The following is a 27,255-nucleotide window of genomic DNA, read 5'->3' as shown; positions in this document are numbered from 1 at the left end:
CAGATCGAGGCCAAATTTTGCAGGCAGAATCGCATACCCATGACGAACAAAAAAGTCAGCGAGCATGACGTCATGCGTCACATGGTTTCAGAGTTATGACGTTTTTAAGCATGAACCTTTAAAACCGAGCCCCTCCCTCATTTTTGATCCAATCGAGGGGAAACTTCACAGATCTGTTCAGCATGTCAGTCTACTAAAATGTCCTTTTGGAATTTGCGATAGGGCACGTGGTTTGGCAGATATCGTTAATTAAACGAAAACATTTTTTTTTAAATGGATATCTCTTGAATCGCCAGTACCTCAGACCGTGAGTTGGTAATAATTTATATAATTCACACAGTGCAATACGTGCAGGCTGCTCCACGGAGCGACCTTGTGGGCTTATCAACGAGGCGAGGTGTGACACACGTGTCTCAGCATACCTCAGATCAAGTTTGAAAACCAGCATCAACCGTGCATAAATTTGCATATTCGATCATTTTTGACAAAGTTATGGCACTTTGAACTTTGGTAGGGGACATGTATTGCAGCGCAATACTCAGAATGCTTGTGGGATGTATGACTCACCCTGTACATGTCGAGCCTGCGTTTTGGTAAACGTCTTTAGCTCTGCAGAGAATGTTGACACAATGGAGAAACTTATCGTTGCATCGCCTGTACCAACGATCCACGTGGGTCTGGGTCCGAAGGGTATGACACTTGCAAACATGTTCTATGTTTGTGCAAAGTGATTTCCACCACGACTTTCTCCTATCATGTTTATGCTTAGATTTCGAGTTGTTAAGCGTTCACACGGGATTGAAAGAGTATGTCACAGCCAGGTAACCACACAGGTAATATGGGTCACATCACCTGCATTCAGTGGAAATGGCTCGAGGATGAGAGGAACATCATAAAAACAAACACCAACACACCAGCAGCAACACCAACAGCAGCCTCAATACCAACACCAACAGCACCACCAATAGCACCAGTAGCACCAATGCCACCAGCAGCACCAACATCAGCAGCACCAACACCAGTAGCAGCCACACCAGCAGCAGCCACACCAGCAGCAGCAGCAGCACCAACACCTTCACCAGCAGCAGCACCAACACCTTCACCACCAGCAACACCACCACCAGCAGCAGCAGCAGCAACACCAATAACACCACCAGCAGCAACAACAACAACAACAACAACAACAACAACAACAACAACAACAACAACAACACCAGCAGCAGCAGCAACACCAGCATCTTCAACAGCAGCAACACCAGCAGCAACAACAACACAACACCATCAGCAGCAGCAGCAACAACACCAGCAGCAACAACACCAACAGCAACAGCAACACCAGCAGCAACAGCAGCACCAACACCTTCACCACCAGCAACACCACCACCAGCAGCAGCAGCAGCAACACCAACAGCAACAACAGCAGCAACAACAACACCAGCAGCAGCAACACCAGCAACACCACAAGCAACAACACCACCACCAACATCACCACCAGCACCAACAACACCACCAGCAGCAGCACCAACATCAGCAACACCAACATCAGCAACACCACCAGCAGCAGCAACAGCACCAGCAGCAGCACCAACAACACGAGCAACATAAATACCACCAGCAGCAGCAGCAGCAGCAGCAGCACCCTCAACAACAGCAGCACCCTCAACAACAGCAGCACCCTCAACAGCAGCACCATCAGCAGCACCATGTTTAACCAAATTGGTTCCTCCCGTCTTGTCTTCCTTATCGATCGGTTTCACTCAACCTCCTCTACCTTGTTGCACTCAAATAATAACCCTGCACAAGCTCGAGTGCTGCATCTGGAGTACGCTATTGTTGACAATGCAATTAAGCCGGCGGTCTCGCTGCTTGCGTTTGCATTTTATGGAATCGAATATCCCAAGGTATCTTGGTGAAATAAAGCCTCTGATCGATCGATCGATGAACCTGCGAAGCCGCTTGGTTCTTTTCCGATCAGAAAAGCCAAAGGATGTTCCTACGGACCACGACGACCCCAAAAGCAAATGTTTAATGTTAATCACTTAACAATGAGTTACGTCATGTGACCGCGATTAATAATTAATTATAGTGAATAATCTTCATGACTCTCATCATCACCCTCCCACAATCTTCTTCCACGTTGAGCCGTTTACATCATCACTTCCGTTCCGTTTGTGCTTTTCCTCTTTATCTGTCCTTGCTCCGCCCTCGTCCACGCCCATCCATCGCTGGCCACGCCCATTCTTTGCTCGGCCCTCCCAAAGCAACTTTCAGCGTCAGAGCAGCGCCTTTTTCGAAGCTCACTGGCCACGCTCATCCAGCGTTCGCCACGCCCATCCAGCGTTCGCCACGCCTTAGACGCCTATCGAGTGCTCGCCCCGCCTTCCCGCGCTTTACAGACACTTTCCGAGTCTTTTCAGCAATCGAGTGTTCGAGCAGCGCCTTCTGAGCTCACCGTGAGCACGTGACGTGAGTACACCATTATGGCCTTTTGTCTCGTCCATGTCCCTTCGTTACGCCTTATGTACACCAGTCGGACGGAAAACTTTATTAATAACTTAAAGCCACCATCCGAACCCGTGCTCCCCCCTGGACCCCTAAACCCGGTGTAGGTGAGGATGTATCCTCAACTTGAACTCCAACTGCCTCCACCCTTAATCCTTATTGCACCTGAACCATAACCGTTTACAAAGGCCCCACCCTCATGGGCTTCGCTTTCTGAGACTGCGTGGCGTCAACCAAACGGTTTGGTTTTCGTTTGAAGTTACAGAAGGGTCGGGGGGGGGGGGGGAGGAGTTTGGGGGTCTTGAAAGGTAAAAGAGGGCTGGGGTGTCGGAGGGGGGGGGGGGTCTAATGAGCCGCGCTACCCAAAATGTCACGTGATATTTTAAAATTGGACAGACTAGTGACGGACACGGTTGTTCAGAAACACAATGACGGTTCCGGTGATTTGATTGGATTAGGAAGGGGAAGGACGTGCACAGGTGAGCAGATAGGGAAAGGAATACAGACACGAAACTGCGAGACGGAGCGATTTGGCGTCATGGCAGAAGGAGAGTCCGTTTGTCCCTGATGAAACATCTCGGAGGGAGAAGGAGAGGGGGATGGGCAGGAGGGGGGAGACGGCCTCCTGTTGCTTGGCAGCCGTTGGCAGTGAAGGCAACGATGGGAGGAGAGGAGACAATGTGTCCATAAACGTTTTACGCATAACAAGCGCTTGGACCAGGTCCGATCCGCTCCTACCTGGTGTGACGTGGAAGTGGGATAAATAATTAAATGCAAAACCATGACGTCACAGCCAACTCGTGAATTTGTTTTTAATCTCTGAAAACAAAGGCACCAGATTTATATTTCAGCTCACTGGGTGGAGGGTCTACATGTGGAGGGTCTACATGTGGAGGGTCTACATGTGGAGGGGCGACAATGTGGAGGGTCTACATGTGGAGGGGCGACAATGTGGAGGTTCCACATGTGGAGGGGCGACAATGCCCATGGGGGGTCTACATGTAGAGGGGCGACAATGCCCATGGGGGTTTACATGTAGAGGGTCTACATGTGGAGGTGTGACAATGTGGAGGGTTTGCATGTAGAGGGGCGACAATGTGGAGGGTCTACATGTGGAGAGGCGACAATGCCCATGGGGATCTACATGTGGAGGGTTTACATGTGGAGGGTCGACAATGTGAAGGGTCTACATGTGATGGGGTGAAAATGCCCATGGGGGTCTACATGTGGAGGGTCTACATGTGGAAGGGTGACAATGCCTATGGGGGTCTACATGTGGAGGGGCGACAATGCCAATGGGGGGCGTGGGGGGGAGGAGGGGTATACCCAATGGGGTATATGGGGGGTAATGCCCAACGGGGGGTATTCATGTGGAGGAGGGATAATGCCCAATGGGGGTACACATGTGGAGGGGGGATAATGCTCATGGGGGTATATATGTGGAGGAGGGATAATGCTCATGGGGGTATACATGTGGAGGAGGGATAATGTCCATGGGGGTATTCATGTGGATGAGGGATAATGCTCATGGGGGTATACATGTGGAGGAGGGGTAATGCTCATGGGGGTATACATGTGGAGGAGGGATAATGCTCACGGGGGTATACATGTGGAGGAGGGATAATGCTCATGGGGGGTATACATATGGAGGGGGGACAATGCCCATGGGGGTATACATGCAGAGGAGGGCCATTATCCATGGGGTTATACATGTGCAGTTGAGACATTTCCCATGGGGGGTATACATGTGGAGGGGGCATAATCTCTATGAGGGTATACATGTGGAGGGGGGATAATGTCCATGGGGGTATACATGTGGAGGAGGGATAATGCTCATGGGGGTATGCATGTGGAGGAGGGATAATGTCCATGGGGGTATACATGTGGAGGAGGGATAATGCTCATGGGGGTATGCATGTGGAGGAGGGATAATGCTCATGGGGTATGCATGTGGAGGAGGGATAATGCTCATGGGGTATGCATGTGGAGGAGAGATAATGCTCATGGGGGTATGCATGTGGAGGAGGGATAATGCTCATGGGGTATACATGTGGAGGAGGGATAATGCTCATGGGGTATGCATGTGGAGGAGGGATAATGCTCATGGGGTATGCATGTGGAGGAGGGATAATGCTCATGGGGGTATGCATGTGGAGGAGGGATAATGCTCATGGGGGTATGCATGTGGAGGAGGGATAATGCTCATGGGGTATGCATGTGGAGGAGGGATAATGTCCATGGGGGTATACATGCAGAGGAGGGATAATGCTCATGGGGGTATACATGTGGAGGAGGTATAATGTCCATGGGGGTATACATGTGGAGGAGGGATAATGCTCATGGGGGTATGCATGTGGAGGAGGGATAATGCTCATGGGGGTATACATCTGGAGGGGGGATAATCTCCATGAGGGTATACATGTGGAGGGGGGATAATGTCCATGGGCGTATACATGTGGAGGACGGATAATGCTCATGGGGGTATGCATGTGGAGGAGGGATAATGTCCATGGGGGTATACATGTGGAGGAGGGATAATGCTCATGGGGTATGCATGTGGAGGAGGGATAATCCTCATGGGGGTATACATGTGGAGGAGGATAATGCTCATGGGGGTATACATGTGGAGGAGGGATAATGCTCATGGGGGTATACATGTGGAGGAGGGATAATGCTCATGGGGGGTATACATATGGAGGGGGGGACAATGCCCATGGGGGTATACATGTGGAGGGGGGACAATGCCCATGGGGGTATTCATGTGCAGTTGAGACATTTACCATGGGGGGTATACATGTGGAGGGGGGATAATGTCCATGGGGGGGTATACATGTGGAGGGGGGATAATGTCCATGGGGGTATACATGTGGAGGAGGGATAATGCTCATGGGGGTATGCATGTGGAGGAGGGATAATGTCTATGGGGGTATACATGTCGAGGGGGGGGATAATGTCCATGGGGGTATGCATGTGGAGGAGGGATAATGCTCATGGGGTATGCATGTGGAGGAGGGATAATGTCCATGGGGGTATGCATGTGGAGGAGGGATAATGTCCATGGGGGTATACATGTGGAGGAGGGATAATGTCCATGGGGGTATGCATGTGGAGGAGGGATAATGCTCATGGGGTATGCATGTGGAGGAGGGATAATGCTCATGGGGTATGCATGTGGAGGAGGGATAATGTCCATGGGGGTATACATGTGGAGGAGGGATAATGTCCATGGGGGTATACATGTCGAGGGGGGGATAATGTCCATGGGGGTATGCATGTGGAGGAGGGATAATGCTCATGGGGTATGCATGTGGAGGAGGGATAATGTCCATGGGGGTATACATGTGGAGGAGGGATAATGTCCATGGGGGTATGCATGTGGAGGAGGGATAATGCTCATGGGTGTATACATGTGGAGGAGGAATAATGCCCATGGGGGTATACATGTGGAGGAGGGATAATGTTCATGGGAGTATGCATGTGGAGGAGGGATAATGCTCATGAGGGGTATACATATGGAGGGGGGACAATGCCCATGGGGGGTATACATGCAGAGGAGGGCCATTATCCATGGGGGTTTACATGTGCAGTTGAGACATTTCCCATGGGGGGTATACATGTGGAGGGGAGATAATCTCCATGAGGGTATACATGTGGAGGGGGGATAATGTCCATGGGGGTATACATGTGGAGGAGGGATAATGCTCATGGGGGTATGCATGTGGAGGAGGGATAATGCTCATGGGAGTATGCATGTGGAGGAGGGATAATGCTCATGGGGTATGCATGTGGAGGAGGGATAATGTCCATGGGGGTATACATGTGGAGGAGGGATAATGTCCATTGGGGTATACATGTGGAGGAGGTATAATGCTCATGGGGTATGCATGTGGAGGAGGTATAATCCTCATGGGGGTATACATGTGGAGGAGGATAATGCTCATGGGGGTATACATGTGGAGGAGGGATAATGCTCATGGGGGTATACATGTGGAGGAGGGATAATGCTCATGGGGCTATACATGTGGAGGAGGGATAATGCTCATCGGGGTATACATGTGTAGGAGGGATAATGTCTCTGGGGGTATACATGTGGAGGAGGGATAATGCTCATGGGGGTATACATGTGGAGGAGGGATAATGCTCATGGGGGGTATACATGTGGAGGGGGGATAATGTCCATGGGGGGGTATACATGTGGAGGGGGGATAATCTCCATGAGGGTATACATGTGGAGGGGGGATAATGTCCATGGGGGTATACATGTGGAGGAGGGATAATGCTCATGGGAGTATGCATGTGGCGGAGGGATAATGTCCATGGGGGTATACATGTGGAGGAGGGATAATGCTCATGGGGTATGCATGTGGAGGAGGGATAATGCTCATGGGGGTATACATGTGGAGGAGGGATAATGCTCATGGGGGTATACATGTGGAGGAGGGATAATGCTCATCGGGGTATACATGTGTAGGAGGGATAATGTCTATGGGGGTATACATGTGGAGGAGGGATAATGCTCATGGGGGTATACATGTGGAGGAGGGATAATGCTCATGGGGGGTATACATATATGGAGGGGGGGACAATGCCCATGGGGGTATACATGTGGAGGGGGGGACAATGCCCATGGGGGTATACATGTGGAGGGGGGGACAATGCCTATGGGGGTATTCATGTGCAGTTGAGACATTTCCCATGGGGGGTATACATGTGGAGGGGGGATAATGTCCATGTGGGGGTATACATGTGGAGGGGGGATAATGTCCATGGAGAGGGGACTCTCATAGTGTCGCCCAGGTGCCCTGTGTTCGTTGAAATGGCTGCAGGTGATGCTGTTTGTACTGCAAACCAGTTGGTTTCCTGTGGGTGTCTAATTCGTCCTGTTTATATAGCACAGCCATGTTTATAAAACACCTGGCTGGGGAATGAAAACATAATTGTTAATTTCCAGAACTATGGAGCGTTTGAAGTTTGCACGATAATGATGTACTGTAATATAAAAATGCAGCTGAAGAGTCACTGTACTACCTGGTTATGCTCATATTCCGCATTGTGGTAAATAGTCTCAGCCATCCCCCGATCGTAACCGGAGAGCTTGATGAACCGATAACCACATCCATCAACCACCCTTTCCCCACACGTAATAAAGGTCTCCGCAGTGCTCCTTCAAACCTTCAAATAAAGGTCACTGTCCATAAAACAGGTCTCCGCAGTGCTCCAAGTGCTCTCGAGGCACGAGCAATCCTGTTCTCTATCTCCTTCAAGATGTCTCCACGTGATGAGGAATGGGAGGGGAGGATGCATGGGGTGGACAAGATGGATACAGAAGGAAACTACAAGGAGGGAGAAATCTAGAAATTTGGAAGGAGGGGGAAGTGGGGTGTGGTTTGGGTGAGATGAATTGGGATGAGTTGGTGGTGAACAGCTGTCTTGAAAACCTGGAGGGAAGATTGAGATTGAAGAGAATGCAGAAGATGGTTCCACAGGTCGGGGGGGGGGAAGAGGAACAGGTGAGGAGATCATTTCACCAGAAGAGGCTTGTTGGTGGATTGTGTGTGCCCTGGAGAAACCTCGGGTAGAGAGAGGGGATAAAGTAGGGAAATTGCAGAGGGTGCAAGACCAGAAAGGAGGTGGTAGAAGACAGAGAGACCACCGGCCTGTCTCCAATGGGAAAGTGATAGGCCCATAGACTCGGCTTCATCACTGGAGATTCCAATAATCCTGAAGGCCTTGGTTTCCACAGCGTCAAGCTGAGCAAGATGTGAGGCAGGAGAGCAGTATTCCGTCAAGCTGCGGATGAAGTCCTTGTAGGACGTAGGTGGATAAGAGTTTCGGGTCGCCAAGGAAGGACTTTGTGTGACGGAGGATGCCCAGTTGGTGACTATACTCAACAGACTGGCAAACTATGACTGGCAGGATAGCCGAGGTCTCAGGTACGTGCATACTCATCTCTGAGAGGTCGAGCCATGGTTTGAATCGTGGCCCAGCTGTAAACTGTCGTCCTGTTGTTTCTCAGGCAGGGCCATGTATCGGTATGTGCTTGAGGGACGTTAAGCTGGAGGACTCATCTGCCAGCACTAACCTTTGGAGATCAACGCAAGGTTGAAAAGATTCCTATGAATTCGTTTTCGAAGTAAATACGATAATTTATATTTCGTCAAGTTCGACCTGAGATCCGACGTAGGACGAAGAAGAAGAATATTTCGTACTCATTCGCACCCACGACCCAATGCAAGCACTTTGCAGGAGAGCAGGCCAGAACTGTGACTGGTGAGCAAAATGGCAGAAACCCAGTAGTTTGTTTCACGCTGTGCATTGTGGGCTTTGGTCGAGGATTTCGAGTGCATAAACATCTTGAATCGAAGAGCAATATTCCGCTTGTTTGGATGTTTATGGGATTGTAACCAGACCGAATTGGACTAACAACTAGCAATCTGACCAAAGTTGATTTCCTCAATGATGGCCTTTGGTGTGCTTTGGAATCTTGTTGTTGTTGTTTCTTATGCAGTCTGTGGCTCCTGGTTGCATCATTTTTCTGGAAGTGCAGCTGCACCGCATGTTAGCAGTGCTCATTTTGCCATCCTCGGAAGGATGCCGGGCTGAGTCTACCCACCTGGTGTTGTTTATCGGAGCGACAGGGGCTCGAACTCAAGACCCTGGAATCTCAAGTCAGCCGCATTAACAGTTAGGCCAACACAAGGCCTGGAATCCTATCAATCCTCTTAGTCATGTGAATGTTTAGATAGAATGCTGATTGTGCTAAGATCGAAATAACTTCCCACGTTTCTGAATTGTCGTGGATGTGGCAACGCTTTTGGCCCTAAATCCCAATATTTTTTGCACCGTAGAGCTAATGGCGGAACTGGGACGTTTGAATAAGATTCTAACCTTGTGATTTTTTCATTTATTTTTATTTTTGGGATGCCGGCACATCCATCGCCAAACTTCATACAGATGGGGTTCTTGAATGAATTATTCCACATTCCACATTAAGTCACATGACATTTCATGGGACTGTTGCAGCGGTTGAACTGTCTGCAATGGGGGGCATTTTTTTTGACCTGATCTTATTTTAAAAAACAAAGGAAAAAAAAACATGCCTGCCAAGAAATGCTTCAGAATTCAGAATTGATTAAACTAGCATCAGTACTCGCCCTACGGGCGGGGCTTCAATTGGGAGGCCCAAATGAAAAGGCAAAATATCAGAAATTGAAGGGTTTTTTTTATTTTAAACGATTTATATAAACATCCGTTAAATCATATCACACGCAAATCATCAAAATCTAAACAGTATTTGTAGAATTTCAATAAAAGCCACATCACTGTTCATATCGGTAAATATTATTCAATCGTGTTTGGAAAAACTGGAAAATTGGAAAAATTGGAAAATTGGAAAAACAATATGGCCTATTTTACTCCAGGCGGTCCCAGGATTACGCACCCAAAATTTCGTTGCGATCGGTTCAGCCGTTTTTGCGGTACCTGGGAACGGACGGACACTCGGACAGACAGACATTTGGTGAATTATAGTAAGATTAAATATTTGGAACTACCCAGCTAAGGGCTCACTTAATTCCCTTGGGATGGGGAACGCGAGGTCAGGACAGGAATTTGTGATTTGGCCATGATGTCGGTGATGGCTCGCGTACTCTTCGCCAAGGACACCGTGGGATCTTCAACATCCACCAACGAATGTCTGCAGACGGCACACACATTGACGAATGGCCCGGCCTGTGAAACACCAGTAAGACAGTTTATACCTGGCTCAGGAACCCAAAGTACTTGGAACTTGGAACTTGGAACCCAAAGTGCGTTTCGGTCGGTGTGTTTTCAAAACTACAATGACGCCCAAAAAAAAACATCCTCACTCCTCCGGCCCTCCCATCTCCCCAAACCGTGGGTCTCGTACAAAGCCCGATAGCAGACGTTCCTGTTTAATACTTCATACCGTGATGTGGATCTCTCTCGCCCCACCATCTTGGAGGGGTGTGAGACTGTGAGAGTTATGGTGGGGGATTGAGGCTTTTTTTTTTTTATCCCTCCTCCACATGTATATTGTATACCGTCATGAGCATTATCCCTCCTCCACATGTATACCCCCATGAGCATGTGAGTGTTGCCCCCACGTTGAGCAAATTGAGTTTTTACTTTATGCCACCACTCGGGCCCACTCGCTTGCACTGCAAATGGGGCGCACTCCTTGTGTTCAATCAAACCGCGTCCATTCTTGCATTCCACTTTCTCCCGTGGCATTGACCTTTCCCGATCATCTTGGAGACCAGTTCCGCGCCTCATTTGGCAGACACTTGAGACAGATGAGTCGTTTTTAAAGTTCCTTAAGAGCGAGCAACTCCATCAGCCTTAAATATCTGCTTTGTTTTATTTTTTTGACAAAATTGCCAAATATTTGCTGACATCCCGGAGTACCTCATAGTGTATCATTTTCCTTAAAGCTTTTTGTCCTCCGACAATGTTGGAGACAGGGGACATTAAAATGGGTTCCGTCCGACCGACCGATCATCCGTCCGTGTACTTTTGTGTTCACGATATTTCAAACACCGTTGAACATTTAGCTTTTATATTGCAGATATCTATTCCTCATACCACTCAAAAGGGGGGGGGGGGGGCTCCTAGCTCCTAGAATATCAACTCCTTGCTTTTTTTAAATTAAAATTTAAAAAAATTGTAAATCTATTAAATAAATAAATAATTAATTATTTGAAAGAAAAACCTTTTTATTTTTTTTAAATCGGCAATTACTTCTTTTTAGCCTCGCTTGAAAGGCGTGCGTGTGTGCACGCAGGTGAACTTTCATATAGGGCCCCCTTGGTGGTCGGTGAAGTAAGTTGGTGAAGACAGAAGGGAATGTTTCCATATTATGTATGCAAGATGGAGGGGTCTGGGAGATGGAGAGGAGAGAGAAAGGAAAGAATTGTCTAGCTCTTCAGTGGTTGTGCTTGGCAGTCACGTTGGTGCACCGGTGATCAGACAGCACCAGCAGGGTGACCAAGCACCCAATATTATTTTGAGCTAAAGAAATGGATTCGGGTTCATCTGCTATTTTTAGTGTTGTCTCAAGAACAAAATGTCCTCCGTTGTACTGACACCACTACCTACATATATCACTGATTCAACCACCACCCAGTGTCTAAACTCAAATCTCTAATAAACGTCTTGCCTCCGCCACCGAAGGTGGATGGAGATTGTTTTCACCCCTGTTTGTTTGTTTGTTTGTCTGTCTGTTTGTGAACAAGATATCTCAAAAGCTTGTGGACGGATTCCGACGTAATTTGGCAGGGAGGTCGTGTATGTGACACGGACGAAATGATTAGATTTTGGTGAAGATCCGAATTCGGATCCGGCTACTAGAATTTCTTATGCGATTCTTTACCATTGGGAGATCGGGCCACAAAGGATATACAGCAAGATGTCTCAAAAAGTTGTGGACGGATTTGGATGAAACTTGGTGAAGTTGTATGTGTGTGACAAGGAAGAATTTATTCAATTTTGGTGAAGATTCTAATCTGGATCCACATCAGAGAATTTTTAAGTGATTCTTCACCATCAAGTGATCGGCCTAAAACCGATACATATCGCAATATCTCAAAATGTTATGGACGGATTTGGATGAAACTTGGTGGAGAAGTTGTATGTGTGTGACAAGGAAGAATTGATTCAATTTTGGTGAAGATTCTAATCTGGATCCACATCAGAGAATTTTTAAGTGATTCTTCACCATCAAGTGATCGGCCTAAAACCGATACATATCGCAATATCTCAAAATGTTATGGACGGATTTGGATGAAACTTGGTGGAGAAGTTGTATGTGTGTGACAAGGAAGAATTGATTCAATTTTGGTGAAGATTCTAATCTGGATCCACAGAGAATTTTTAAGTGATTCTTCACCATCGAGTGATCGGCCTAAAACCGATACATATCGCAATATCTCAAAATGTTATGGACGGATTTGGATGAAACTTGGTGAAGTTGTATGTGTGTGACAAGGAAGAATTGATTCAATTTTGGTGAAGATTCTAATCTGGATCCACATCAGAGAATTTTTAAGTGATTCTTCACCATCGAGTGATCGGCCTAAAACCGATACATATCGCAATATCTCAAAATGTTATGGACGGATTTGGATGAAACTTGGTGGAGAAGTTGTATGTGTGTGACAAGGAAGAATTGATTCAATTTTGGTGAAGATTCTAATCTGGATCCACAGAGAATTTTTAAGTGATTCTTCACCATCGAGTGATCGGCCTAAAACCGATACATATCGCAATATCTCAAAATGTTATGGACGGATTTGGATGAAACTTGGTGGAGAAGTTGTGTGTGTGTGACAAGGAAGAATTGATTCAATTTTGGTGAAGATTCTAATCTGGATCCACATCAGAGAATTTTTAAGTGATTCTTCACCATCGAGTGATCGGCCTAAAACCGATACATATCGCAATATCTCAAAATGTTATGGACGGATTTGGATGAAACTTGGTGGAGAAGTTGTATGTGTGTGACAAGGAAGAATTGATTCAATTTTGGTGAAGATTCTAATCTGGATCCACATCAGAGAATTTTTAAGCGATTCTTCACCATCGAGTGATCGGCCTAAAACCGATACATATCGCAATATCTCAAAATGTTATGGACGGATTTGGATGAAACTTGGTGGAGAAGTTGTATGTGTGTGACAAGGAAGAATTGATTCAATTTTGGTGAAGATTCTAATCTGGATCCACATCAGAGAATTTTTAAGTGATTCTTCACCATGGAGTGATCGGCCTAAAACCGATACATATCGCAATATCTCAAAATGTTATAGACGGATTTGGATGAAACTTGGTGGAGAAGTTGTATGTGTGTGACAAGGAAGAATTGATTCAATTTTGGTGAAGATTCTAATCTGGATCCACATCAGAGAATTTTTAAGTGATTCTTCACCATCGAGTGATCGGCCTAAAACCGATACATATCGCAATATCTCAAAATGTTATGGACGGATTTGGATGAAACTTGGTGGACAGGTGTGGTGTGTGACAAGGACGAAGTTGTTCGATTTTGGTGAATATCGGAATATGGATTCGGATACGATAATTATTTAATTTTTTAAGTGATTCTTTACCATTGAGAGATCGGGCCAAAAACGAAATATAGCAGGATATTTAAAAAAATTATGGTCCGGTTATGACAAAACTTGGTGGACGAGTTGGTCAGGTGACGAGAACAAGCCAATTTGATTTTGGTGCAGGTCCGAATCCAGATCAGGCCTATTAGTGGGATACAAAACATAAACTGTTCAGCCTGGCGGAGGTATGCGCTGTACCGAGTGCCGTTCTAGTTTTCAAATCTACATTTGAAATTCACGAATTTTTCTTTTGTATCCCTGGCAGTTTTGGTGACCCGATTGCCGCAAGTTTGACGAGCATCGAAGTACTTCTGGACCAAAATCTAGATTCTAGAGTATAGAGGATGGGGTCAAACATGGAGCTGCTGAGGTCAAAATCGGTAATCTTTCTCGTCGTCACGTTAAGCAAATTGTGTTTATGTCGGTGTGAGACCAATCAACACTTTACCCGCGATAACTGTATCGGTGTTCAATACCGCCAGCATGTGAAACCCATGTAGACTCTCCATGTGAAAATAAGTGGTAAGTGAATGCTTAAGGGATATCTATTTATAACACATGTGCAAAGATGGCGGAATTTTGCCCTCCCCCTCGTACCCCTTTCGCCCCCATGATCCATGCAAGTCCATTCCTTTCCCTCCCTTTAGCTGTAATCTCAACTTCTCTTCTTTCTCTCCCAACTCCGCTCCCCTACCCCCTGCCATATCTCTCCTGTCACTTTCACATCTCTTCATTTTCTCAATTCTCATTTTCGCCGCAAACACCCGATCCCCTATCCGCACAGCACCCATTCACACATGCACGTTTATAAACGGATGCTCCCGACTGCGAAGCAGCAGTTTATTAGATTTTATTTATTTATTTCAAGTCCGGTTTTGTGTCTCTGGATTATGTAAAGACCTAAACTTTGGTTATCAATGGTTATTTTAGACGATTCGTTCTTTAATGTTGCCCCGCACAAGGTCAGAGACTTCACCTAAGTTCACTGCTAAAACTGATTGTGTTTCATACTTCTCCCACCCCCTGCCCCCTCCCTTCCCACACCTACTCCCCCCAAGCCCTCTCCCTCCCACACTTCTCCCTGCTCTCAAATGTTGTGGTTGTGTGCTTCCCCTTCTCTCCCCATCTTGTCTTCCGCTCCCTCTTTTTATATATTTTGTTTGTCTGGTTGATTTGTTTGTGAAACAAATGTTAGCTCTTTCACGAGCCTCGATTCAGTATACAAAAAAAAGAAGAAAAAAAAGAATGGCTTCGCAACAAATTTCGGGCCCGTCGCAGTGTCGCCGCACTTCTTGCAAGTTTATGTCAACATGGCAAGGGTCAACCAACCATGGCAGACATTTTCTTCATCCTCAAGGTGAAACTCGATCTGCGACATCACTCCTCACCGAACATGTCGTTGTGTTGTGGCCAGATTACTCACTAAAATTGTCCGCGGATTTACAAACCCTCATTGTGTATCCGATTAGGGGACATCTTGAGCAAACGTTGGCAGCGTCCGCTGGTGATGTCATCTCGGCCATTTGAATCAGTTTGTACATAAATCGCCCTGATGTAGCAGACGTTTCCATGGCCGTGGTGAGATGTCGCTAGGGTGCGTTAGACGATGGCATTTGTTTTGTTGATTTACTCGGGTGAAAGACAAAAAACTTTCTCTCCAAAAAATGTTCAAATTGGAACTTTTTCTGAATTTTTTTTAACGGATCTTGACTCACCAACCTTTATTTCCTGTTCAATAACCAGAAGCATTTTTTTTTAATCGGCTTTTTGCAGGATGGCCCATCTAGGTGTGCTCGCTCGGCTCCAAAATTGCCACCAAAACTCCAAATGCCTCCAAAACTCCAAATGTGCATGCCACCCATCTGAAGGACCTTAAGCCGGAAGACGTGTCTGCCAGCACTGGTCATTGGTGGAAGTTAAATATCCTAAAGGTGTGTTTTGCGAAGAGTAGGCGAGCTATCGCCGGCAACCCGAACGCATCACAATTTCCTGACATGGTCGAACGTTTGGCCTGGCCAAACTGTTTGAACGTCTGGCCTGGCCAAGCGGTTCCAGAAAGGCCAGAATTGTTCCCCTCGGGCAACCTGACAACGTACAAATAATTGAGGCCGTTACTGAAGAAGAGAAAAAGCAGAACCATATTGATTTTATTGTTGGGCCTAATGGGACAGACGTAATTAATCGCCACCAAATGGACAATTTATACGATTGTTGCGTCAAAATTTGTCGATATTCTGATTTTGTTATTTTTCTGACACCGTAACAAGATTGATGCAACCTTTTTATACTTGAAATGCAATTCACTGGAATCACCAATGTGGAAACCTTTGTACTTTCTTCTTTTTTTCCTATCAATGAAGAGATTTATTTATTTATTTACTTATTTTTTGCTTTCTTCAATCCTCTTAGTCTGGTGTATTCATGTATTGTACTTTAAGGTATAACTTCCTTCAGTAACATTCGGCGAGTTATCATCAACTCCATGAGCAAATTACAATTTCCTGCCTGAAGTGAAGTGAACTGAAATAATGTCCATGTCACGTGTGATTGAATCCGTCCACATGTTTGTTGCACTTGAGACTTGAGAAATTGTTGGTTTTAGGCCATTTTTGGGGTTGGAGAATGAATCTTCTTCTTCTTTCTTGTGCAGCAGACCACGGGGTAGTATCATTGGCTGAGGGCACGGCTGTGCCCTTTTCTGATTAGCACAGGAATCTGTAATTTGTTCAGGGTACCAGCGATGGCTCGCCAACTCTCCGCGCAGGATACAATGACATCTTTAACGTCCACCAACTAATGTTTATAGACGGGACGGGCAGTTTGACATCCGTTTTGGGGACGACACACAATGATGAATCGCCTGTGAAACACCGGGATGACAGTTTATAGCTGGGTCGGGATTTGAACCCAGGCGAGGCAGCTTCGAGGCCGTCCTGCCAGCCCTGTGGAATGAATTGATGGATGAGAGGAAAGACGGAGGGGATCCTTGATTGTAACTTGTTGATTGTAACTCTCATCGTCGTCTCCTTTTTATTCCACCGTGGAATGCTTCTCTGTCCAGAATGATGGGAGGTGGAAACTGGAAAGTAAGAATTTCAAAGTGTATTTAATGACAGGAAGTGGCAAATAAAGGCAATAAAAGCAATGAGACCATCCACTAGAGTTGAACAGAGCTGTAGGGTTTGGGTCCTCAAAGTAAAAGGATTCAAAATATGAAAAAAAAACAACTAATAACTACTCTCATGTATTAAACAATCCAAACCACAAAAGGCAGGTGAATAAACACGTCAACAGGGATCTTTCACTCAGAGTAGGTAGTGCATGGAAGGTGTACCTGGAAAGGTAGTGGCAACAGAAATGGCAGATAGGTTTTCATTTGAGATAGATGGGTACCTATAAGTATTGGGAATGAAGGGTTGCATGGATATTGGCAGGAATAGTAGGTAGCTTAGGTATGGAGCGGTGATTGGTTGCCTGTGTACCGATTGTGACGTGCCTTATCAAAAGGTGAATATGTTGTCGGTGTTTGTTCATTCTTTCCACACAACCCTCCTGATCTCTTCCTTCACCTCCTCCGCTACTCTCCCCAAAACCCTGGTGATGTCCCTGGGCCTAGCCCAGTTCTCCATGCCTCTCCACCCTCCATTTTTCCAAGCGAAGTAGATAAACTTATGGTTTGGATTATTGTGTTGTCGGAGTGCAGGAATACTGGGCCAAATTGCCTAGACTTACTATATCCAAGGTCTTTGTGTACAGTATCATTATATATGACAATAAAAATTTTCCATTCCGTATCCTGATGCGGAAAACCATCGCTGTTAGGTGGATTTGCCAATAACCCCCATGGTGGAAAGCACAGCGCGGATCTGATTGGCAGGGAAATGCGCAATTTTCGGCGTGGTTTTCACAACTAAAAATCGAAATGTTTGTCGAATATTTTGAAGCTTTTCCGGGAGTAAAACTTCCTGGTAGATCTTGCCCCGAATAGGTTCTTTATAACACCCGTAGTTCGAAACTTTGGAGCTCTCATGATTTTGTTTCTTCAATTTGTTCCGCCCAACCTCCCTGGCAGTCTCATGATGATCCGGTCCCGGCCATTCCTGCATGATGAATCCTTGTGATTTCCTAACCACCATTGTTGTCCCCAGCCTCTCCGACAAGGCCGGACATTCAAATGAGTTCTGTCCGACCAACGGATCACCCGACCACTTCGGTCTCACCTTATTTCAACTCTTCCCTGGACATACAGGCCACGGTATTGTTCTCGACATATTTGATTGCAGAAGGGCCTGCCTGTTTCACATTTCTTCAAAATGGATGCCTCCTCTTTCGGACATGGCATCCCCTGCAGCAAAGCTTTTCCTTTCGTCAGGTACGATTCGAAAAGGAAATCAAATCCAGAGCCCATGTCCCTGTTTTTCCTTTTTCTTCCTTTCGCTCAGTTAAGAGGGTCCCAGGAAACATTCAACTTGCCACAAACTCTCTCCGATGTTGGTTTTGAGTTTTATCTCAGTCATTTCGCTTTGGACTTGCATCTCAGGAATGGCATCTCTATCGGAGCACAAACAACTAGAACGGCACTTGGTAGGGCACAAACCTCCACCAGGCTGAACAGTTTATGTTTTGTATCGCACTGGGAGGCCGGATCTGCATCCAGACTTGTTCTTGTCACCGACTCAACTCATCCACCTAATTTTGTCACAACTCATCCACAAACTTTTGAAATACCAAGCTATATGTCGTTTTTGGACTCGTCTCAATGGTGAAGAATCACCCCAAAAAAATGTTTTATTATCATCTCCATTCGGATCTTCACCAAAATCGAATCGATTCGTCCTTGTTGTCACAAGTCCCACCTGTCCACCAGGTTTCGGTCGAATCCGTCCGCAACTTTTTGAGATATCCTGTTCACAGACAGACAAACAGACACACAGGTGAAAACAACCTCCATCCACCTTCGGTGGCGGAGGTATGAAGTAAACGTCTTCCTGTATAACGCTTACCCAGTGTGTACCACGTTTACATTACGATGGACTGCTGAGCTGACTATGATGGGTTGAATGGGTTGCTGAGGTTGTTATCTAAGAGTATTCTCGTTGATTTGAATTTCCCATTGAATACGGACGGTGGGATACATTCCTCAATTCGTTTAGGAGTGTCTTTCAACAAAGTTGTCCTTTGCAGTCGGTTTATTTCGAAACGAGCTCTAGGGTTGTCCCAGAGACTGCAAGGAGGATGGCATCATCCGATTCACAAGGGGATACAATGGTACGTCGGAGGTACGTCGAGACATATCCAGAAATGCCAGATTGTCCCAGAGACTCCCCTTGGGCGTCACATGACCACAAGCTCCCAGAGGCAATAGGAAAACGATTTCAATTATCACAACCACCAGAGGGTGGTGCAGCGTAAGGAATGAAATGAATAACTGTGAATACAGAACACTTAACCTGACATCTTTAAGGATAAGGACATCACCATCTCCACAACAACCTCGAACAATAATAAATTAACAACTTTCAACTTTGTCTCTGATATTTAATTTGTCCATAAGACATAAAAAGTACTGTCTCGGAAATGCATATGACGAAGATCTTCACTGTCCCTTCTCTTACCACTCTGCCCGAGATTTTGCAGACCTTCTCATCGCTTCTGGGAATTGTTTGAGAGAGAGAATCGGAGGGAGGGAGAGATAGTCGGAGGGAGAGAGAGAGGGCGAGAGTCGGAGAGAGAGAGGGCGAGAGTCGGAGAGAGAGAGGGCGAGAGTCGGAGAGAGAGAGGGCGAGAGTCGGAGAGAGAGAGGGCGAGAGTCGGAGAGAGAGAGGGCGAGAGTCGGAGAGAGAGAGGGCGAGAGTCGGAGAGAGAGAGGGCGAGAGTCGGAGAGAGAGAGGGCGAGAGTCGGAGAGAGATAGGGCGAGAGTCGGAGAGAGAGAGAGAGGGCGAGAGTCGGAGAGAGAGAGAGGGCGAGAGTCGGAGAGAGAGAGAGGGCGAGAGTCGGAGAGAGGGCGAGAGTCGGAGAGAGAGAGAGAGGGCGAGAGTCGGAGAGAGAGAGGGCGAGAGTCGGAGAGAGAGAGGGCGAGAGTCGGAGAGAGAGAGGGCGAGAGTCGGAGAGAGAGAGGGCGAGAGTCAGAGAGAGAGAGGGCGAGAGTCGGAGAGAGAGAGGGCGAGAGTCGGAGAGAGAGGAGAGGGCGAGAGAGAGGGCGAGAGAGAGGGAGAGAGAGGGCGAGAGTCGGAGAGAGAGAGGGCGAGAGTCGGAGAGAGAGAGGGCGAGAGTCGGAGAGAGAGAGGGCGAGAGTCGGAGAGAGATAGGGCGAGAGTCGGAGAGAGAGAGAGGGCGAGAGTCGGAGAGAGAGAGAGGGCGAGAGTCGGAGAGAGAGAGGGCGAGAGAGAGGGAGAGAGAGAGGGCGAGAGTCGGAGAGAGAGAGGGCGAGAGAGAGAGAGAGGGCGAGAGTCGGAGAGAGGGCGAGAGTCGGAGAGAGGGCGAGAGTCGGAGAGAGGGCGAGAGTCGGAGAGAGAGAGGGCGAGAGAGAGGGAGAGAGAGGGCGAGAGTCGGAGAGAGAGAGAGGGCGAGAGTCGGAGAGAGAGAGGGCGAGAGTCGGAGAGAGAGAGGGCGAGAGTCGGAGAGAGAGAGGGCGAGAGTCGGAGAGAGAGAGGGCGAGAGTCGGAGAGAGAGAGGGCGAGAGTCGGAGAGAGAGAGGGCGAGAGTCGGAGAGAGAGAGGGCGAGAGAGAGGGAGAGAGAGGGCGAGAGTCGGAGAGAGAGAGGGCGAGAGAGAGGGCGAGAGAGAGGGCGAGAGAGAGGGAGAGAGAGGGCGAGAGTCGGAGAGAGAGAGGGCGAGAGTTGGAGAGAGAGAGGGCGAGAGTCGGAGAGAGAGAGGGCGAGAGTCGGAGAGAGAGAGGGCGAGAGTCGGAGAGAGAGAGGGCGAGAGTCGGAGAGAGAGAGGGCGAGAGTCGGAGAGAGAGAGGGCGAGAGTCGGAGAGAGAGAGGGCGAGAGTCGGAGAGAGAGAGGGCGAGAGTCGGAGAGAGAGAGGGCGAGAGTCGGAGAGAGAGAGGGCGAGAGTCGGAGAGGGCGAGAGTCGGAGAGGGCGAGAGTCGGAGAGGGCGAGAGTCGGAGAGGGCGAGAGTCGGAGAGAGAGAGAGAGGGCGAGAGTCGGAGAGAGAGAGAGGGCGAGAGTCGGAGAGAGAGAGAGGGCGAGAGTCGGAGAGAGAGAGAGGGCGAGAGTCGGAGAGAGAGAGCGGGCGAGAGTCGGAGAGAGAGAGCGGGCGAGAGTCGGAGAGAGAGAGAGAGCGGGCGAGAGTCGGAGAGAGAGAGAGAGCGGGCGAGAGTCGGAGAGAGAGAGAGCGGGCGAGAGTCGGAGAGAGAGAGAGAGCGGGCGAGAGTCGGAGAGAGAGAGAGAGCGGGCGAGAGTCGGAGACAGAGGGCGAGAGTCGGAGACAGAGAGGGCGAGAGTCGGAGACAGAGAGGGCGAGAGTCGGAGAGAGAGAGGGCGAGAGTCGGAGAGAGAGAGGGCGAGAGTCGGAGAGAGAGAGGGCGAGAGTCGGAGAGAGAGAGGGCGAGAGTCGGAGAGAGAGAGGGCGAGAGTCGGAGAGAGAGAGGGCGAGAGAGAGAGAGGGCGAGAGTCGGAGAGAGGGCGAGAGTCGGAGAGAGGGCGAGAGTCGGAGAGAGGGCGAGAGTCGGAGAGAGGGCGAGAGTCGGAGAGAGGGCGAGAGTCGGAGAGAGGGCGAGAGTCGGAGAGAGGGCGAGAGTCGGAGAGAGGGCGAGAGTCGGAGAGAGGGAAAGGGCGAGAGTCGGAGAGAGGGAAAGGGCGAGAGTCGGAGAGAGGGAAAGGGCGAGAGTCGGAGAGAGGGAAAGGGCGAGAGTCGGAGAGAGAGAGAGGGCGAGAGTCGGAGAGAGAGAGAGGGCGAGAGTCGGAGAGAGAGAGAGGGCGAGAGTCAGAGAGAGAGAGAGAGAGAGAGGGCGAGAGTCGGAGAGAGAGAGAGGGCGAGAGTCGGAGAGAGAGAGAGGGCGAGAGTCGGAGAGAGAGAGAGGGCGAGAGTCGGAGAGAGAGAGAGGGCGAGAGTCGGAGAGAGAGAGAGGGCGAGAGTCGGAGAGAGAGAGAGGGCGAGAGTCGGAGAGAGAGAGAGGGCGAGAGTCGGAGAGAGAGAGAGGGCGAGAGTCGGAGAGAGAGAGGGCGAGAGTCGGAGAGAGAGAGGGCGAGAGTCGGAGAGACAGAGGGCGAGAGTCGGAGAGACAGAGGGCGAGAGTCGGAGAGACAGAGGGCGAGAGTCGGAGAGACAGAGGGCGAGAGTCGGAGAGACAGAGGGCGAGAGTCGGAGAGACAGAGGGCGAGAGTCGGAGAGACAGAGGGCGAGAGTCGGAGAGACAGAGGGCGAGAGTCGGAGAGACAGAGGGCGAGAGTCGGAGACAGAGGGCGAGAGTCGGAGACAGAGGGCGAGAGTCGGAGAGAGAGCGGGCGAGAGTCGGAGATAGAGCGGGCGAGAGTCTGAGAATCTGAGAGAGAGGGAGGGTGAGAGTCTGAGAAAGAGGGTGAGAGTCTGAGAAAGAGGGTGAGAATCTTAGAAAGAGGGTGAGTCAGAGAGGTAGGGTGAGAGTCGGACAGAGAGAGAGCGGGTGAGAGTCGGAGAGAGAGAGAGCGGGCGAGAGTCGGAGAGAGAGAGAGCGGGCGAGAGTCGGAGAGAGAGGGTGAGAATCTGAGAGGGAGGGTGAGAATCTGAGAGAGAGGGAGGGTGAGAGTCTGAGAAAGAGGGTGAGAGTCTGAGAAAGAGGGTGAGAGTCTGAGAAAGAGGGTGAGAGTCTGAGAAAGAGGGTGAGAGTCGGAGAAAGAGGGTGACAGTCTGAGAGATTGAGAGTCTGAGAGAGGGATGGTGAGAGTCTGAGAGAGGGAGGGTGAGAGTCTGAGAGAGAGGGAGGATGAGAGTCTGAGAGAGAGGAAGGCTGAGAGTCGGAGAGAGAGGGAGGGTGAGAGTCGGAGAGAGAGGGAGGGTGAGTCGGAGAGAGAGAGAAGGTGAGAGTCAGAGAGAGAGAGAGAGAGAGAGAGAGGGTTAGAGTCTGAGAGAGAGAGAGGGTGAGAGTCGGAGAGAGAGAGAGAGATAGAGAGAGATAGAGATAGAGAGAGTCAGTGAGAGTCAGTCGGAGGGAGGGAGAGAGAGAGAGTGAGAGAGTCGGAGGGAGAGAGAGTGAGAGAGTCGGAGGGAGAGAGAGAGAGAGAGTCAGAGAGGGAGGGTGAGAGTCAGAGAGAGAGAGTGAGAGAGTCAGAGAGGGAGGGTGAGAGTCAGAGAGGGAGGGTGAGAATCTGAGAGAGAGGGAGGGTGAGAATCTGAGAGAGAGGGAGGGTGAGAATCTGAGAGAGAGGGAGGGTGAGAATCTGAGAGAGAGGGAGGGTGAGAATCTGAGAGAGAGGGAGGGTGAGAATCTGAGAGAGAGGGAGGGTGAGAATCTGAGAGAGAGGGAGGGTGAGAGTCTGAGAGAGTGGGCGAGAGTCTGAGAGAGAGAGAGTGGGCGAGAGTCAGAGAGAGAGAGAGAGCGGGCGAGAGTCAGAGAGAGAGAGAGAGAGAGAGCGGGCAAAAGTCGGAGAGAGAGTGGGCGAGAGTCGGAGAGAGAGAGAGCGGGCGAGAGTCGGAGAGAGAGAGAGCGGGCGAGAGTCGGAGAGAGAGAGAGCGGGCGAGAGTCGGAGAGAGAGAGGGCGAGAGTCGGAGAGAGAGAGAGAGCGGGCGAGAGTCGGAGAGAGAGAGAGCGGGCGAGAGTCGGAGAGAGAGAGAGAGAGCGGGCGAGAGTCGGAGACAGAGGGCGAGAGTCGGAGACAGAGGGCGAGAGTCGGAGACAGAGGGCGAGAGTCGGAGACAGAGGGCGAGAGTCGGAGACAGAGGGCGAGAGTCGGAGACAGAGGGCGAGAGAGAGAGAGAAAGAGAGCGGGCGAGAGTCGGAGAGAGCGGGGGAGAGTCGGAGAGCGGGGGAGAGTCGGAGAGCGAGAGAGAGTCGGAGAGAGAGAGAGCGGGCGAGAGGGCGAGAGTCGGAGAGAGAGAGCGGGCGAGAGTCGGAGAGAGGGGGTGGGAGTCTGAGAGAGAGGGGGTGAGAGTCTGAGAGAGAGGGAGGGTGAGAGTCGGAGAGAGAGAGGGAGGGTGAGAGTCGGAGAGAGAGAGAGGGAGGGAGACACAGACCGACAGACAGAGACAGAGAAAGACAGACACAGACAGAGAGAGAGAGAGAGACAGAAAGACACAGAGTAAGACAGACAGAGAGAGAGAGAGAGAGAGAGAGAGAGACAGAGGGGTTAAGAGACATTCCATATGCTTGACCAGTTTGAGATTGTTGATCTGATAATCTTCCATCTCTCAGCAGACATACAGGTGGATTCTTCAAGTCCTTATCTAATATGCATGCGCTGAAGTCGAGAACATGAGCATTTTAACAATGCATTCCGACACCGATGTAGGCTCAGAGAACAGCTCAATGACAGGGGATGCAAAATCGAGACTTGCAAAGCAAAGTCAAAAGGAACAGCCATAATGTAAAGTGAGTTTTTACAGGTGTGAGGATAAATACACCACTTCACGCGACCCTCAAGAATGTCTTGATTCTTGCTTGAAAAGTAATGCCTGACTCAACATTTGCAGTCTAATTAGTGCGTATTAAATTTCAAACCTGCTGCTCAAAGGGGGGCGTAGTGGGCGTGTGGAGTAGTGTATGCGTGTGCATGGGGTCCAGAAATTCCCCAATGCATAAGTGAACAACACAGCAATTCTAACAGTGCAGACCCTCCCCAGAGTATTTCTCTCGCCCCTTTCACACAACAGGCCGCCACATAAAACCTCCTAACAGATGAAAAACTCCTCTTTTTCATGCCTCCAACCTCCCATCAAAGGGATGCCTCCTTTTTATGCCTCCAACCTTCCATATGCATCAATGTACATAATGGCCACCCATCAAAGGCCACAGGCCTGAACCACAAAGGGTAGAGGGCAGGGCGACGGTGATGCAAAGTAAAATGAAAAACTTTCCAGGATCTCAAAAAGAAGTGGTAACTAACATAACAGTGGGAAGGGGGGAGGCTGGGTAGAGAGAAGTGCGCCTCGTACTGATGGCGGTGCTGGCGGTAAGTCACGTGGATGAGCGCTCGGCGATCTTGGACATCCATGGTGCTTTGAGGTACAGGCCGGACAAGCACAGCGTTCAAAGAAGCTCGCTTACATGAATACTCTGGCACTGTCATGCACATTGTCCTCGACTTCACTCCAACTACACTGGACTGGCATTCTTTCACTCCTTCCTTACCTCTGGCGCGTCCCCTGGTGTCTCTCTGCACCATTCTTTCTCAGTGCCTCACGAGACATTCAGGCCAATCGGCTCCGAAAGACCGGCCATTTGAGACACGGCAACAGGCGCTAAGGACTTTGGAAGTATAAGTAATTCTAACCAGCAAAAAGGGGACATGTGGTGGGTGAAAATGCAGTTCTGTGGGATTCTGAGACTCCAAGCTAATCGATTTGTATAACATTTGGATTTGTAAGTACGTACGCAGACGTGGCAGTATATACCGCAACACGACTACAGAAATGGACGGGAAGGGGATGTTACCACTCCTTACCATGCATGTTTCAGTGTTCTTATGAATTCTTCATATGATCTCTGGCAGGATGCTTTGTCTTTATTAGGACGTGTCTTTTCCTGTACATGTTTAAATATTTGCTTTTTCTTCTTTTCTTCCACAGACTTCTTCCTGCATTTTGATTCCACGGCAGTGCCAGAGCATGACAGAACAACTTTATGAATCGGCCCGGAGCTAATGACCGAATCCAGTCGGCAATTGTCGCAACAGTGGGGAAAAGAAGTCACAACCTCGTGTCAACACAATCGGCCTTTTCTCCTCATTCACTACCTGTTACCGATCCGCTACTTGGGCTCCGGTGTTTGTTGTCAAAACGATGCCTATCCACAAAGCGTTGATGCCAGCACCGCAAACAAAACGCCACTCTCGACTGGACATAACGCCAGGAATGATCAGTGCACCACTGGGTGATTTCAGGCACACACTGCACGTGGGACGCTGTGGTGAAGCTTTCGGGGACACGACCTTCCTGCGGTACAACAACGGTTCGACGGAGCCGCAGACAGAGACTGAGACCACATCACCTCCGGAAACTTCGTCATCACCGCCGTGCCCACCGGCACGAAAGGAGGGATTCTTGAGCCGCACGCTTCGTGCCAGCAAGCGATCATTCTCGGTGAACCGGCGTAGCGTCCGCGCCTCTTCACCTTCTTATCACGAGTCGTCCTCTGTTGTCAAGTTGGCAGCATCGCTACCGCAACTCTCCGGTGCCCTCCCCACCTTGCTTCCGGCTCGCAGCAGCGATGCTCGGGGATGCACGGCTACCTACAGTGCCGCTTTGGCTGCGGCACGGGCCACAGCAAAAATCACAGCCCCAAGGCACCATAACATGACAACGTGGACCGTGGAAGCAAATCCCGAGCCTACAAGAGCAACAGATAGTTTTGACAATTCTTCGCTAAGTACTATGTGCCGTACTGACTCCCTGCTTTCTTTTCACGTCGACCTGGGCCCGTCCATGATGGATGATGTGCTTGGGGTTATGGAAGACGTTCCCAAAGCACCATTGGCCGAGTGCGATGAAGACGATCCCATCAATTTAGATTATGATCCAAGCTGCAGAGGGAATAGCCTTGCGGTCGACAAATCAGGTTTGCTGTGTGGGAGGGATCCCGGAGTCATGGCCATGTCAGGGTCCAGAGAGGCCGTAGGCCTGGAAGGGAGCTCGGACTCTGATTCCAACATATCTGTGGATTCGGTCCTTAAGTCGCCTGGGGAAAAAGGCCTAAAATGGCACCAATCTGCACAGGAAAATGACGAGGTGCGAGTTTGAGTTTGTGCAAAACCGGCTGGCTGCTTGGTTAGCACAGCAATGCGACCACCATTTTTTGTTAGGAATAATGAAGTGCGACAAAAAAATGTCTCCAAATATAACATGCGTTTTGTAAATTTGATTGGTGCAACTAACTTACTGCTCTATCATCCCAATCCCAATACCGTTTTGAGTGCCATATAGGTTAATTTAGTACTGAAGTTCTGACCGTTGATCCATTCGATTCGAACGACCAACTCTTTGGAGCAAGTGACCTTGGCCAGTTGTTCGGTGGATCTACAACTACCCTGTAGCCTGACACTAAGTTTTGGTTACTGGTCTATAATTTCATTTGTACAACCCTCACAACCCGTTTGTTTCTCACGCGACTAAAGTAGTAAGAATAAATTAGTGTTTTCTGCTTTGAAAGGGTTTGGTCCGTCGGTCAGTTCTTTGATGCCTTTTTGAGGGATTGCCAAAAGATTTGTGCCTTTCTTGAGCTGCTCCTTGGAGACGACTTTTTAACATTGACCCCACAAACGTTGACCAACCCCAAGTGGCCAAATTGACTCGAATGCCAATCTCGCGTGCAATTCCAACTTTAAGTTTACTTGCTGTGTCGCCGAATTTTCACGTAATCCTCTCAAAAATTATTCTAGTATGATCTGCTGTCGGAACAAGTCTATTTTGTAGGCACTCTGCTCGTAACATTTTTGTATTGTTTATTGTGACACCTCTTTATACAATTAAAATCATCTTGGTCTTGA

At 49.0% G+C, this 27,255-nt stretch overlaps 1 protein-coding gene across 2 annotated transcripts; it reads left to right on the top strand.

The window, feature by feature from the left end:
* Positions 1-2,275: 2,275 nt before the first annotated feature.
* Positions 2,276-27,255, top strand: LOC137427566 (cdc42 effector protein 4). 2 transcript variants are annotated; one of them, XM_078778008.1, is made up of 3 exons: positions 2,276-2,466; positions 13,897-14,011; positions 25,340-27,255. In XM_078778008.1, exon 3 carries the CDS (start codon positions 25,553-25,555, stop codon positions 26,507-26,509), a length of 957 nt encoding a protein of 318 aa, XP_078634134.1. In that variant the 5' UTR covers positions 2,276-2,466; positions 13,897-14,011; positions 25,340-25,552; the 3' UTR covers positions 26,510-27,255. The 2 variants fall into 2 exon arrangements, with proteins under 2 accessions (XP_078634134.1, XP_067973257.2); XM_068117156.2 differs by lacking the exon at positions 13,897-14,011.

This window comes from Myxine glutinosa, chromosome 5, assembly GCF_964187855.1.
Source record: "Myxine glutinosa chromosome 5, kmMyxGlut1.1, whole genome shotgun sequence".
Taxonomy (NCBI): domain Eukaryota; kingdom Metazoa; phylum Chordata; class Myxini; order Myxiniformes; family Myxinidae; genus Myxine; species Myxine glutinosa.
This window is presented reverse-complemented; position numbering and strand designations above follow the sequence as displayed.

Coding starts and splice junctions, on each gene's coding strand:
- LOC137427566 (XM_068117156.2), top strand. CDS start 25,553: ATGCCTATCCACAAAGCGTTGATGCCAGCACCGCAAACAAAACGCCAC.